Genomic DNA, 15724 nt, shown 5'->3' on the forward strand with positions numbered 1-15724 from the left:
TTCCTTTTTGATAAAGCTTATAATTAAAGCTGCTTAGTTAACCTGAACTATATACGAGTTGAGATACTATGGGTTTAGACTGTTGGGGGACTCCCCCAAGTGTAATAAGCTCCTCTCTCTTTTCTCTATATACATTTATTTGTCCCTGCCGCATGCTATTAGCTTTGTGTCTTTTCTCTCCCATGGTTGTGCTGCTCCCTCTCTGCCTCCTTCTCTGTCTCCATGTCTCTGTCGCTTTCTGCGGGCGTCACTGGCTTTGGAGCTCTGTGTTTTCCAGTGTGCAGCTACTGGTCGCCCGATGCTTTTGTTGTTATTTTTTGTTGCCCTTCTTTTCTCTCTCTCCACTTTCCACTCACCCCAACCAGCCAAGGTAGATGGCTGCCCACCCTGAGCCGGGTTCTGCTGGAGGTTGCTCCCATTGAAGGGAGTTTTTCCTCTCCACTGCTGCGTAGGGCTTGCTCAAGGGGGATTTGTTGGCTTGCCTCTATATACTTGTATATTTATTACGTAAAGTGCCTTGAGATGACTGTTGTGAATTGGCGATATATAAATAAAGTCGAATTGATTGACTTTCAAACCAAATCTGACTTCCATACCGGATTGTTTGGGGCCCAGGTTAACAATGACCACCACTCATGCTGTTGACTTACAGGGTGCCAGTGTAAATTGAGCTACTGTTGGTAAAAGGTAAAAGAAGGAGAGGAGAACGCGTATCTGTAGCACAGAAAGAATGTAGGACTGACAGTAGGAACTTTGAATGTTGGGACTATGACAGGGAAGGCGAGAGAGTTCGTTGACATGATGCAGAGAAGGAAGGTGGACATACTGTGTGTCCAGGAGGCCAGGTGGAAAGGTAGCAAGGCTAGAAGCTTAGGAGCAGGGTTCAAGTTGTTCTATCATGGGTCAGATAGTAGGAGAAATGGAGTAGGAGTTATACTGAAAGAGGAGTTGGTGAGGAATGTTCTAGAGGTGAAAAGAGTATCAGACAGGTTGATGAGTCTGAAGCTGGAAGTTGAAGGGGTGATGTTCAATGTTGTTAGTGGTTATGCCCCACAGGTAGGATGTGAGTTAGAAGAGAAGGAGAAATTCTGGAGTGAGTTAGATGAAGTGATTCAGAGCATCCACAGAGCTGAGAGAGTGGTGATTGGTGCAGATTTCAATGGAGATGTAGGTGAAGGGAACAGAGGTGATGAGAATGTGATGGGCAGGTTTGGTCTTCAGGACAGGAAGGACAGATGGTGGTAGACTTTGCAAAGAGGATGGAAATGGCTGTAGTGAACACTTTCTTCCAGAAAAGGCAGGAACATAGGGTGACATATAAGAGCAGAGGTAGAAGCACTCAGGTGGACGACATCTTGTGTAGACGGTGTAATGTGAAAGAGATCAGTGACTTTAAGCATTGGTAGGGGAGAGTGTAGCCAGACAACACAGGGTGATGGTGTGTAAAATGACTCTGGTGGTGAGGATGATGAAGAGGACAAAGGCAGAGCAGAGGATGAAGTGGTGGAAGTTAAAAAAGGAAGAACACTGTGTAGTTTTCAGGGAGGAGCAGAGACAGACTCATGGTGGTCTGAGGGTGCTTCCAGATGACTGGACCACTACAGCTAATGTGATAAGGAAGACAATGTGTCCATTGCAAAGTATTTCAAAAATAAAATGTTGGAATACAGGTTACCTTTGTTGTTAGCCTATGATATGCAGCTTAATAGCTTGTGTCTTACCTGCTACTTGTCTAACTTGCTTTTTCTATTTCACATAAACTCTGCATATTTGTAGTACATTGAAATAACAATAATGAATGTCAAGTGATTGACAAAGTCTGCAGGAATTTAACTGAACCATAACATGACAGTTTTCTCAAAGACAGGCTGGAAGCAGCACAAAAAATAAAAACCTGGACCTAGAGCATGAAATTGAGTTCTGCCTCATGTTAAGGCATCAAGAGTAGAAAGAAACACCCAACGATGTCTGTCTTTTTAGTTTGCTGTACCATTTTGTTAGCTTGAATTTCATTAGATTAGCGTAGAACTTGACTTGAGTCCACATGTGTTAGACATAGGTTAGAAAGATACAGACCTTAACGTGTAATGCCAAGCCAGGGCAGGGGAGAGTGGTCAGGGTGTGAGAAGTTTGTAGACTTTCCCAAAATAAAAATCAGACCTACAATTACTGGACAAGGGACTTAAATATTAGAAAATATTATATTTAGGTCTGAATAATTAAGTATATATGAGTTTTTATCTTTTTTAAAACTAATTTTCTGTTTTTAAATATGGTTTTAAGTTGTCATTAACTTATTATGTACATTAACATTAGGGAAATTAACAAAACATGTGGATATTTTTCAAGTGACTGTACATTATTAAGGCAATATGGTTGGAAATGTGGGATGTAGAGGTGTTGACACACAAAGTCTTTCAGCTTGGTTTGTGCAAGTCATGCATGGGACACTTTCACAGCACCTTCAATGTTCCTAAGCAAGTCAGTGCTCCCAACCAATTATCCAATCACAGCTCTCCGTGAGCAAATCAGCCAAAAGTTACATTGTTTCCACCAAGCAACAGTCAAGCATCCAATCACAGCTCTCCGTGAATTAAGCAGCAAGGTGTGGACTTCATTTGGTCAGAAAGGTGGATTACTTTGTACGTTTAAGACTGGAAATGGAGCGGACTATAAGACGAACGAATAAACAACGGATTCATCGCCTAAAAAGGGAAATAAAAAAACTTCAGGTAAGACATTTCTATTTATTTGCACCATGTTGTGGTTAATTAAATACGCTGTAAACTTACTTCGTTGGAGCAAAAAGGCCTACAGGCCATATCGACTTTTTAATGTGTATAATAGTATTTTATTTGTAATGCACTCAAGATGCTAGCAACTTGTATACAATTTTAACGGAATTTAGAATGAAATAATAATTTATATCGATAGACGTGACGCGTTTCATAGCCCTCTCAGCTTATCCCGCAACACTAAGACACGTAGGATACGTGATTTCTCCTGGCAGTTTTTCTTTGTACAACGCTGCTTTCTGACGGTCTTTCGCTTATTACAACCTGATAAAAGGCCTCAGACAGAACAAGAAGCTCCTAGCGGTGCTTCATCCTTTTTAAACTAAAGTTAAACTGAAAACTAACTTAAATGAACACGAAGTCACATGTAGAAGTCTTAATAAGACACGTTTCACCGCATTTATTCATTATAGACCGTACGCTATGACGGCGCAGATTGCCATGAACCAGTTAAAATTTGTTTGACATGCTTCCAAAATGCATATAAAGTCGTATCTAGATTACCGGAGTAACCTGAGGTCTACAGTGAGGAGAAGGAGAGGAGGAGAAGGAAAGGGAGAGGAGGAGAAGGAGAGGGAGAGGAGGAGATGGATAGGAGGAGGGGAGGAGGGGGGGAGGAGGAGGGGGATAACCGTGATTAAAAAACAGAGTGCGGTGGTGGCAGAAGAGGTAGACCGACCGTGGCCCACCCGATTACATTAACAGCTGCTCAAATGTATTAGGACACGTCGTTTTTTTTTTTTTTTAAATCTGTCAAAGACTAGACTACAACATGCCCAATTAATTAACCATATAACTATTTATTCTTGTTCTACCACTTCTAAACTACTCATTTACAGCTTAAAATGTAAAACAGTATTTTGGATCATCTGTTAGTAAGGTTAAGTCCATGATTTAAATTGATATCAAGACAAATGAAACCAAAAACTCCTTTCATTAGTAAAATCATCAGCTGATCATCAGTATAATAATTCCCCTGTAAAAATGTTCAGTATGTCAATAAAACACATTGTTCCAATTCAGGACCTTGGCCATCAGTAGCCTATTGGAAGCAAGTAGCTGTTGGACATGTCTGACAAAAAAGCAGTAGGCTGTTAATAATGAAATCAAATGGCGTACAATATTTTGTACAATTTACACCGAGCATCTGTGCCAGTAATCTTTGATAAACTCAGACTTGATAAGGAAAATTACTGTAGTGAAATGTCAATATCATTGATCCGTGTGTCTGTTTTTTATATTTGTAATAACTTTTTTATTATTTGTCATATCTACAAGTTTTCTTGCATACACTAATTGAGCTGCTCCATATTGGTCATTGCCACTAAATGTTTTCTCTTGAATTTATCTTACTTACATCATGTGAGGTATATGGAAGTAGCGTAATTGCGTGATTAAAAATACTAGTATGCTTAAGGGATCTGAGCAGTGATTGGCTCATCCTTCTATAGTCTAGGCCAACCCCACTAACCAGTTGTGGGTATCTTTAGGACCCTAACTAATGCTATTAAAGACTGTAATGCAAATGAATCAATTTCATTCTCACAAAATTAATTCAGACCATTATTAGAATGGTTTTATAATTTGAATACAATTACATATTCTTTATATATTTCTACAGCAGTAGCATTAATGTACACAACTGCAAGGTCATGGTAAACTCAGTATCTTACTGGAACAAAATTTAAAGTGTCAGTAAAAATCATCTAAATACTTGGGGAAGCTTAGAAAGAATGAAAACTGGCATTAGTCAGTATCAGTCTTTCGTCTTTCATGTGCTGCTGATGCCTGCAGGTACCACTGGCACAGAGAAAGAGGGACTGGTTTGTCTCAGCCAGTAGCTAGGTTTACTAGAGCTTTCTAGATTTTTAAGATTTGACTAAGACAATCAAATTATATACAAACACCTTTTGCTTCATCACAGTTTGCCTTTAGCTTATCCAGCCCACTATGGGTTTGTTAAATGTACTGAGATTTCAGTAAAAACTGACTGACTTTTCTGCATGCTTGCTGAACAGGTGACTATAAATGTGCTTTAAAATAAAGTAGCTTTTGTGCACTTGCAGTAACAAGTATAGTTGAAAAAAAACGCAAGTAATCTTCTCTGTGACCAGCTTATCTCTGTTTTACTGTGTGATGCCTGTCCTGGGGGGAGGGGAGAGCAGAGTAGAGAACAGAAAGCAGTGCGACCACAAATATTGGAAATTAAAATGTTGTAGTCCATGTTGATACTACTGCAAGCTGCCACAAATAACCAGCTATGTTAATTGTTTTACCATTGATTGATTTAAGTGTGAAAGAATTTATGTATAATTTGTAATATATTTTTTTTCTTTCCCTTTTCTTTTGTAAGTTGGACTTAGCCAGGCATTCCCTCTCATTGCATGAGGATCCATGCAATAAAAGTGGCTCAAACAGAGACCATTCCCCTTCATCAGGGTCCGAGACAGAGTTATCCAGCCACAGAGACTCTGATAAAGACTACCACCCCACATCAACACCCTCATCTAGTGAAGATGAGTTGAGCACAGAAGAGCCTGTGGCATCCTTCTCTGTTACGCAGAGGATGGAACACCATACAGAGGACGCTGAGGGCCAACATGCCAAAGCTGGGTTAACTCATTCAGATAACCAACTCAAAACAAAGAAGAAAGAGAGGTCACAAATTACTGTAAGAACAAGCCAGAAAAAAGATGGTAAAAGGATCTGGGACAAGTCCCATTACTGTTTGTATTGCAAGAAATCTAATTTGAAGATGGCAAGACACTTGGAAAGAAAACACATGGATGAAATTGATGTTGCCCATGCCTTCAGTTTTCCAACCGGTTCCAAAAAAAGGAAGACGCTGTTGGATTCTCTTCGCAATAAGGGTGACTGGCAACACAATCTAAAGGTTTTACAAGAAGGAGAAGGGGAGATTGTGACATGGAAACAGCCCTCTAAAAAGGCTTCTGTTGAAGACTATCTGCCTTGCCAACACTGTTATGCAATGTTTAGGAGAACTGAACTCTGGAGACATGAAAAATCATGTAGAGTCAAAATAGGTGAAAAAGGGAAAGGGAAAAGAAGAAGGGTACAAAAGGCTTCTTCAAAGCTGATTCCAATTAGGGCATCATCTGAAGGCATTCAGAAGGTCATTCATAGTATGTTGCAGGATAATGTAACCTGTCAAGTCAGAAGTGATGAGATGATATGTACATATGGAGATGCGTTATTTGCAAAAAAGGGACGTGAACAATCTCAACATAGATACATTGCACAGAAGATGAGAGAACTTGGACGGTTGGTGTTGGCTGCCAGGGAAATTGACAAAAGTGTCAAAGGCCTTCAAGATCTATGTGATCCAACAAAATTTCATCTGGTTGTAAAAGCAGCTAGGAGGGTGTCAAACTACAACACAAACAAAGTTGAATATGGAAAGCCATCTACTGCAGTGAAAATTGGATTTTCTCTCAAAGGGGCAACAGAAGCCTGGATTGGAAGCTGTTTGATGACATCAAACATTTTAGGTGAGAAGAAGGCCAAGAAATTTAAGGAGTTGCTGGATAATTCTTGGTCCAGCTATGTGTCTGCAAATGCTCATAGTACCATGGAACAAAGGAAATGGCATAATGAGGATTGTGTACCTTTGACAGAAGATGTTATCACCTTGCAGAAATACTTGCGGAAAATAGAGGATGAGGCAAAAGCAGAGTTGAGTAAGCGTGTGAGCACCACTGCGTACAAAATGTTAAGTGAGAGCCTTCTTGCACAAATAATCATATTCAATAAGAAGCGTGAAGGAGAAGCTTCCCGGTTAACCCTGGACACATTTCTAAAAGCAGACTCTGGCCCAGTAAATAAGGACATTTATGAAACCTTATCACCAGTGGAACAGCAACTTAGCCACAGATTGACACGCCTAGTGACCCGTGGAAAGAGAGGAAGAAAAGTGCCCGTTCTTCTCCTCGAGCGCACCAAATCCTCACTTGAATATCTAATCAAAAAGCGCAGCGAAGTTGGTGTACTTGATGAAAACCCATTTTTGTTTGCTAGGATAGGTACAACAACTAATATTCGTGGGTGTGACTGCCTTAGGAAGTATGCAGAGAAGAGCAAGGTAAGCCACCCAGAGCTCCTTAGGTCAACAAAACTGAGAAAGCATGTTGCTACCTTATGTCAGCTTCTGGACCTTGATAATCAAGAACTTGAACAAGTGGCTCGTTTTATGGGACATGATATCAGAGTCCACTGCGAATACTATAGGCAAACAGACAAAACCTTTCAGGTTGCTAAAATAGGAAAACTTCTGTTTGCAATGGAACATGGAGCACAGTCGCTCAAAGGAAAGAGTCTGAAGACACTGGACTCTGTAGTCTTTGGTATGTTAATGGCTAATTATTTTCTAAATTTTTATTCCGTTAAGATATATTTAACTTTTGTGAGTCGCTGCAACAAAATTTCCCTTTGAAAAATAACTCCCTTACTACCTGTGCCCCACAATCTTCTTCTCTTTAGCTTTGCGTCTCTCCCCCCTGCTTCCCATTCCCGCCCTTTGCCTCTCTGCTTTTCTCCCCTTCTCCCTCTCTAAGAATTTTGACCTTTTAACCTAGTGCTCAATTACATGTCCTAATATTCTCTACTGTGTACTTTTACATATATAAAGGACATGAAGGCACTACGAAGAAGGGCTTTAAACAAACAGAACAGACAGAGACTTCAGATGGAGACATTCTAAAAGGTAACAATGGTAATTAATATACTGTATATTAATGCAATGTACATTATTTTCAGGTTGAGCTGTTTGGGCTCACAGATGCAATTGTACTAGTGCTAAAGCCTGAAAATGCTTGTTACAGTGATGTGTTTGACACAATATATCTACATTGGAACAAGTAATGTGGTTGACAGTACAATTTGTCAACAAAATCATGGACAATCTGTCTTATTTGTTTAATATTAAGAAACCTAAGCAATCGTATTGTATAGTCTAGATTGTATTTAGTGTGAAAGTGTGCTACGTGTCAACAGCAATTCTACTATGTTAGGTTGGCATGAGTCTATCTGAACTGTAATGGTGACTGGGGCTCTGACTTTTGATTTACTAATTTATGCTTTCATCAGATAGAGAACATTTGCAGCTGACCATGCTAAGCTCACCTGTTAAGAGTCAGAGGACTGTAACTAGCAGAGGACATGACTCTGAAGATGAAGTTAATGCTGATGATGCTGAAGATGAAGCTAATGCTGATGATGGTAAGTCTGGGCATTGAACACAGTTTTGGTCTGAGTTTAGTACTTTATGTCATCTCCAAGTTTGACTTTTAGCTTTCACTCTCTTGGTGCTTGTTCTTATCAATGCCAAATCCCAGACAAAATGTAATGACCCATATTCTGCTACTCAAAAGAACTTTCCATAAACATGAAGCTTCCAAGATGAGTCGTCCAAACAGCTTTTTGACGTTTTATTAGCATCAGACATAAAATGTAAACTTTTCCATCTTAAGGTCATTTAACTGAGCTTCAGTTAATGGTAGGGAATTCTCTGATGTGAGCTGCTCGGGTTTAAATGATAAATTTACTGGAAGCTTATGGTACAGTTAAGACTTATTATAATGAAATAATTGTACACAAAAAAAACTCACTCAAATATGTTAAGCTGTTTTGGCTCTTGCACACTATACTAAACCACTATCTTTCCCAGGAGAGGTGAAAAAGAAAACTGCAAGTAAAAGAAGACTTGATGAATCTGAAAGTGATGATGAAGGGGGTAAGCCCAAACATACTCTTTCTCTGCCTGTCTCCCTCTTTTGCTTTTCCTCTTTTCCCCCTCTACCAGGGCCCAAATGCTGCCCTGAGAGGATTTCATGCAGGCGTAGCAAACATAACAGCTCCTTAGAGGTAGATACAGAAACAGGTTACAGTTGGAAGTGGGTTACTTAAGACTGGCACAGCACAATGTAAACATTAAACTGCAATACTGTGAAATTGAGCCAGTAGACTAAACTTTACAATAGTGGTGGCTATAGCTCAGTTACAGTTGTCCAAGGACCACAGGGTCAGTGGTTCAATGCTTGGTCCAATGTCAAAGTGTCTCTGGGCAAGACACTGAACCCCTAACAACCCATTCCCCTCCCCACCTCCGGTAGTAATTGGGAAGGGTTCCGTCAGGAAGGGCATCTGGCGTAAAAACTGCTAAATCAACATGCAGACAATAATCCACTGTGGCGACCCTGAAATCACGGCATAAGCTGAAGGGACACAAGAATAAATAAATAAAACACTAAACATTACAATATAGTTTTAAGTACAAGCTGATTAAAAAAATCTGCTGAATGTCATTTAAAAATGTATAAATTGATATTGTAGCTTGTATAGCATTAAACAAGCGATATTTGATACTAAACCATTATCTTTCACAGGAGAGGTGAAAAAACGGACCACTGGAAGGACACTTGATAAGAGGCGGAAGGAAACTGCAAGTAAAAGAAGACATGACGAAAGTGATGATGAAGGGGGTAAGTCCAAACATACTTTCTCTGCCTGTCTCCCTCTTTAGCCTTTCCCAATATTTTTTTTTTTGTTTTTGTATTTTTTTTTCCCCCCCCTCTACCAGGGCCCAAATGCTGCCCTGAGAGGATTTCATGCAGGTATAGCAAACATTGCAGCTCTTTAGAGGTAGCTACAGCAACAGGTTACAGTTGGAAGTGGGTTATTTAAGACTGGCAAGCACATTGTAAACATTACACTGCAATACTGTGAAATTGAGCCAGTAGACTAAACTTTACAATAAAGTTGTCAGTACAAAGTCATCAAAAAATCTGCTGAATGTCATTTAAAAATGTATAAATTGATATTGTAGCTTGTATAGCATTAAACAAGCGATATTTGATACTAAACCATTATCTTTCACAGGAGAGGTGAAAAAACGGACCACTGGAAGGACACTTGATAAGAGGCGGAAGGAAACTGCAAGTAAAAGAAGACATGACGAAAGTGATGATGAAGGGGGTAAGTCCAAACATACTTTCTCTGCCTGTCTCCCTCTTTAGCCTTTCCCAATATTTTTTTTTTTGTTTTTGTATTTTTTTTTCCCCCCCTCTACCAGGGCCCAAATGCTGCCCTGAGAGGATTTCATGCAGGTATAGCAAACATTGCAGCTCTTTAGAGGTAGCTACAGCAACAGGTTACAGTTGGAAGTGGGTTATTTAAGACTGGCAAGCACATTGTAAACATTACACTGCAATACTGTGAAATTGAGCCAGTAGACTAAACTTTACAATAAAGTTGTCAGTACAAAGTCATCAAAAAATCTGCTGAATGTCATTTAAAAATGTATAAATTGATATTGTAGCTTGTATAGCATTAAACAAGCGATATTTGATACTAAACCATTATCTTTCACAGGAGAGGTGAAAAAACGGACCACTGGAAGGACACTTGATAAGAGGTGGAAGGAAACTGCAAGTAAAAGAAGACGGGATGAATCTGAAAGTGATGATGAAGGGGGTAAGTACAAACATACTTACTCTGCCTCTCTCCCTCTTTAGCCTTTCCTTTTTTTTTCTTCCCCCCACGCCCCACATCCCACATTGTAGCACATTGTAAACATTACACTGCAATACTGTGAAATTGAGCCAGTAGACTAAACTTTACAATAGGTAGGATGTGAGTTAGAAAAGAAGGAGAAATTCTGGAGTGAGTTAGATGAAGTGATGCAGCGCATCCCCAGAGGTGAGAGAGTGGTCATTGGTGCAGATTTCAATGGCCATGTAGGTGAAGGGAAAAGAGGTGATGAGACTGTTATGGGCAGGTTTGGTCTTCAGGACAGGAATGCAGAAGGTCAGATGGTGGTAGACTTTGCAAAGAGGATGGAAATGGCTGTAGTAAACACTTTCTTTCAGAAGAGGCAGGAACATAGGGTGACGTACAAGAGCGGAGGTGCTGTAATCTGAAAGAGATCAGTGACTGTAAAGCATTGGTAGGGGAGAGTGTAGCCAGACAACACAGGATGGTGGTGTGTAAAATGATGCTGGTGGTGAGGAAGATGAAGAGGAGTAAGGCTGAGCAGTGGACGAAGTGGTGGAGGTTGAAAAAGGAAGAATGTAGTTTTCAGGGAGGAGCTGAGACAGACTCTGGGTGGTTTGGAGGTGCTTCCAGATGACTGGACTACTACAGCTAATTTGATCAGGGTGACAGGTAGGAGGGTACTCGGTGTGTCATCTGGTAAGAGGAAAGCGAACAAGGAGACTTGCTGGTGGAACGAGGAAGTTCAGGAGTGTATACAGGGAAAGAGGTTATCTAAGAAGAAGTGGGACACTGAGGGGACTGAAGAGAGTAGACAGGAGTACAGGGAGAAACAGCGTAAGGTGAAGGTAGAGGTGGCAAAGGCCAAACAAAGAGCATATGAGGACTTGTATGTTAGGTTGGACACTAAAGAGGGAGAAGTGGATTTGTACAGGTTGGCCAGACAAAGGGATAGAGATGGGAAGGATGTGCAGCAGGTTAGTGTGATTAAAGATATGGATGGAAATGTATTGACAGGTGCCAGGAGTGTGATGGGAAGATGGAAGGAGAACTTTGAAGAGTTGATGACTGAGGAAAATGAAAGGGAACAAAGAGTAGAAGAGGTGACTGGTGTGGAGCAGAAGGTAGCAAAGATTAGTAAGAGTAAAGTGAGGAGGACGTTGAAGAGGATGAAGAGTAGAAAGGCAGTTGGTCCTGATGACAGACCTGTGGAGGTATGTAAGTGTCTAGGAGAGGTGGCAGTAGAGTTTCTGATTAGTTTGTTTAACAAGATCTTGGAGAGTGAGAGGATGCCAGAGGACTGGAGGAGAAGTGTACTGGTACCCATTTTTAAGAACAAGGGAGATGAACAGAGCTGTGGCAACTACAGAGGAATAAAGCTGATGAGCCACACAATGAAGTTGTGGGAAAGAGTAGTGGAAGCTCGGCTAAGGGCAGAAGTGAACATTTGTGAGCAGCAATATGGTTTCATGCCTAGAAAGAGTCCAACAGATGCAGTATTTGCTTTGAGGACGCTGATGGAGAAGTACAGAGAAGGTCATAGGGAGTTGCATTGTGTCTTCGTAGATTTAGAGAAAGCGTATGACAGGGTGCCGAGAGAGGAGCTGTGGTGTTGTATGAGGACGTCTGGAGTGGCAGAGAAGTATGTTTGAGTGGTGCAGGACATGTATGAGAGCTGTAAGACAGTGGTGAGGTGTGCTGTAGGTGTGACAGAGGAGTTCAAGGTGGAGGTGGGTCTGCATCAAGGATCGGCTTTGAGCCCCTTCTTGTTTGCTCTGGTGATGGACAGACTGACAGATGAGGTTAGACAAGAATCTCCCTCGACTATGATGTTTGCAGATGACATTGTTATTTGTAGTGAGAGCAGGGAGCAGGTGGAGGAAAATCTAGAGAGGTGGAGGTCTGCTCTGGAAAACAGAGGAATGAAGCTTAGCCGCAGCAAGACGGAATACATGTGTCAATGAGAGGGACCCAGGTGGAATGGTGAGGTTACAGGGAGCAGAGGTGAAGAAGGTGCAGGACTTTAAATACTTAGGGTCAACGGTTCAGAGCAATGGAGAGTGTGGAAAAGAGGTGAAGAGGCGAGTGCAGGCAGGTTGGAACAGGTGGAGAAAAGTGTCAGGTGTGTTGTGTGATAAGAGTATCAGCGAGAATGAAAGGAAAGATGTTCAAGACGGTGGTGAGACCAGAGATGTTGTTCGGCTTAGAGACAGTGTCACTGAAGAAAAGACAGGAGGCAGAGCTGGAGGTAGCAGAGCTTAAGATGTTGAGGTTCTCTTTGGGAGTGACGAGGATGGAGAGGATCAGGAATGAGGACATCAGAGGGACAGCTCACGTTAGATGTTTGGAGATAAAGTCAGAGAGGCCAGAATGAGGTGGTTTGGACATGTTCAGAGGAGACATTGTGAATATATCTGTAGAAGGATGCTGAGGTTGGAGCTGCCAGGCAGGAGGTCTAGAGGAAGAGCAAAGAGGAGACTTATGGATGTAGTGAGGGAGGACATGAAGTTAGTTGGTGTGAGTGAAGAGGATGCAGAGGACAGGGTTAGATGGAGGCACATGATTCGCAGTGGCGACCCCTGAAAGGGAACAGCTGAAAGGAGAAGAAGAAGACTAAACTTTACAATAAAGTTGTCAGTACAGAGTCATCAAAAAATCTGTTGAATGTCATTTAAAAATGTATAAATTGATATTGTAGCTTGTATAGCATTAAACATGCGATATTTGATACTAAACCATTATCTTTCACAGGAGAGGTGAAAAAACGGACCACTGGAAGGACACTTGATAAGAGGTGGAAGAAAACTGCAAGTAAAAGACATGATGAATCTGATGGTAGCAATGAAGGGGGTAAGTAAGTCTGGCCATTTAAAACAAAATGTTTTCAGCCTGAGTTCAGTATTTATTGCCAGCTTAAATGTTTTTCTGCTAAACTGGTACATTTGGAGACCATACAAGTGGTCTAGGACTAGGTGATTGTGGTGGTGGTGCAGGGTCAATATTAAGTGTTAACCACATGATTGGTATGATGTTCTTTGGTGTTGCTTGATTGGACTTATGTAATTTAAGGGCCTTTGTTAGATTTTTGCTATACCCTAATACGATTTTATAACTGCAGAAGCAATACTAGTGTGGCCATCAATGCCAGGAGTAGTCAGAGTTGATGAAAGATGGAGTGAACATCTGCTGCATGGATTTTCTATTGTGCAATAGGTAGCTAAAGTAGCAATGCTACTGGTTGTGGTGGTGAAACTAGTAACAGTTGTATTGATAGAATCATTAGTAGCCATTTCTGTTGTAGAGACTGCATTAAGATTAATTGTAGTTCAGGGCAATAAAATGGGCCCTAAGTGCAGATACTCTGTAAAATACTGTATATAATCACAACTTCTTGCTTCAGAGTATAGTGATTAGGGCAGAAACCAAAGGCCATCAAACAAGGCACTCCACCAACCAAGTTCAATTTACCATAATACACAAGCTAAATGTACAATTAGTGGCTACAGAATTAAAAAATAACTGTCATTTTCTAAAATGATGATATCACAATCATAGACACTAATTCAACACTGAATCTTCTGTACTTATATTTGCCTAATTACAGCCTGCACTATCTTGTATCTGTCCTATAGACCTTAATTGTTGTCCAAAAACTATTAAAACACCTCAGCCAGACCTACCTCTCCAATGGGCAATATGTATGCATACACATTTGACTGGCCACAGTACAATAAAATGCAAAGCTAAAGCATGTGGGATAACATTTGTTAAAATGTCAACCAATAAACTAGACAATAGGGTGACAAGAAAACAGTGGCAAGTAGAGAAGATTCCATGTGGTTAACAATGATTAATTTAGAAAATTAATAGTTATCCTGTCAATGAGTCTAGATAATACAGATTATACAATGACCTGGAAACATTGAGGGGATGTAAGCACAGCAGCAGGATTTAGAACCAGGACCCATAGATGACAAACACACAGGCAACATAACATATTGGATGGCATGATAAATCTGAAATGGATCTATAAAAGTTAAGTAGATTGTATTGTATCAGTAGATTTCTTAAAGATGGTTAAAATGAAGATGTTGCTGTCATTAGTACTCACAGTTGAGGAAACTTGGTAGCAGTGGTAGAATCTTTAATAGTAGTATTTTTGCCAGACGTTGCACTTTTATCATTTTTTGTAGAACAATTGTAAATCAACAGATGCATTACTAAACATTTTTTTTTTTTTTTTTTTTTTTTTTTTTTAATAAGATTTACAAAAGTTAAACCAGTGTTCTAACCAGCTCTTGTAATTTTTAATAGATTCTTCAACGATAAAAGTAAGGAGACCCTGGACTGAACAGGAGAAAACTGCAGTTCAGAAAAACATGGCTAAGTTCGTTGCACTGAGGAGGGTGCCGGCAAAGAATGATTGCCTCCTGTGCATTGGAAAAGCATCTCCAGTCCTCAGCGCTCGGACCTGGAAGGACGTAAAGTATTTTGTCTACAACGAAATAGTTAAGATCAAGAGGAAGCTTGCATTTTAATTTCAAACTCTATTTTCTCGTTTTTCTAAGTATCTTAAGTGCACTGAATTGTTTTTAGTTACCTGGAGTGTTTTAATTTTATGCTGCTCTCTTCACTGCAGTTCTGTACTTTTTACACATTGATGATTAAATGATGTATAAATATAAATAGATAGAGAGGTAGAGAGCAAGAGATACAGAGAGGGATACAGAGAAGTAGGGAGAGAGAGGTAGAGAGATACAGAAATGTAGAGAGAGAGAGAGAGATACAGAAATGTAGAGAGAGAGAGAGAGATACAGAAATGTAGAGAGAGAGATACAGAAATGTAGGGAGAGGTAGCGAGAGAGAGAGAGAGATACAGAAATGTAGGGAGAGGTAGCGAGAGAGAGAGAGAGATACAGAAATGTAGGGAGAGGTAGCGAGAGAGAGAGATACAGAAATGTAGAGAGAGAGGTAGCGAGAGAGAGAGATACAGAAATGTAGAGAGAGAGGTAGCGAGAGAGAGAGATACAGAAATGTAGAGAGAGAGGTAGCGAGAGAGAGATACAGAAATGTAGAGAGAGATACAGAAATGTAGAAATGTAGGGAGAGAGAGATACAGAAATGTAGGGAGAGAGAGATACAGAAATGTAGGGAGAGAGGTACAGAAATGTAGGGAGAGAGAGGTAGAGAGAGAGAGAGAGATACAGAAATGTAGGGAGAGAGATACAGAAATGTAGGGAGAGACAGATAATACATACATAAATAATTCATGTCTACTATTTACCGCTGTTTTTGTTTATATAGCACCAGCCTGGTAGTAGACTGACTCTTTAAAGAATTGAATGTTCATATGATCAGGGTATATTTATTTTGCAGTTTAGTACTTCAAGTTAAAATAAATTGAAGCAGTACTTTTTTTTTTT

The 15724-nt window shown here is 40.3% G+C and overlaps 1 protein-coding gene across 1 annotated transcript; it reads left to right on the plus strand.

Moving 5' to 3' along the window:
* The first annotated feature begins 742 nt into the window (after positions 1-742).
* On the plus strand, positions 743-15403 carry LOC137104411 (uncharacterized). Its single transcript, XM_067485560.1, has 8 exons — positions 743-7156; positions 7441-7515; positions 7899-8030; positions 8479-8544; positions 9197-9785; positions 10182-10283; positions 13053-13151; positions 14616-15403. The coding sequence occupies exons 1-5, from the start codon at positions 5362-5364 to the stop codon at positions 9331-9333; spliced, it is 2205 nt and encodes a 734-aa protein (XP_067341661.1). The 5' UTR covers positions 743-5361; the 3' UTR covers positions 9334-9785; positions 10182-10283; positions 13053-13151; positions 14616-15403.
* Positions 15404-15724: the final 321 nt, after the last annotated feature.

The sequence above is a fragment of the Channa argus genome, chromosome 19, assembly GCF_033026475.1.
Source record: "Channa argus isolate prfri chromosome 19, Channa argus male v1.0, whole genome shotgun sequence".
Classification (NCBI taxonomy): domain Eukaryota; kingdom Metazoa; phylum Chordata; class Actinopteri; order Anabantiformes; family Channidae; genus Channa; species Channa argus.

What these genes read in the sequence shown, in the direction of transcription:
- LOC137104411 (XM_067485560.1), top strand. Translation starts at nt 5,362, where the DNA reads ATGGAACACCATACAGAGGACGCTGAGGGCCAACATGCCAAAGCTGGG. An exon ending in AGATGGAGACATTCTAAAAG is followed by an intron (nt 7,516 to 7,898) that starts GTAACAATGGTA and finishes TGCTTTCATCAG; the next exon opens with ATAGAGAACATTTGCAGCTG. An exon ending in TGAAAGTGATGATGAAGGGG is followed by an intron (nt 8,545 to 9,196) that starts GTAAGCCCAAAC and finishes TATCTTTCACAG; the next exon opens with GAGAGGTGAAAAAACGGACC.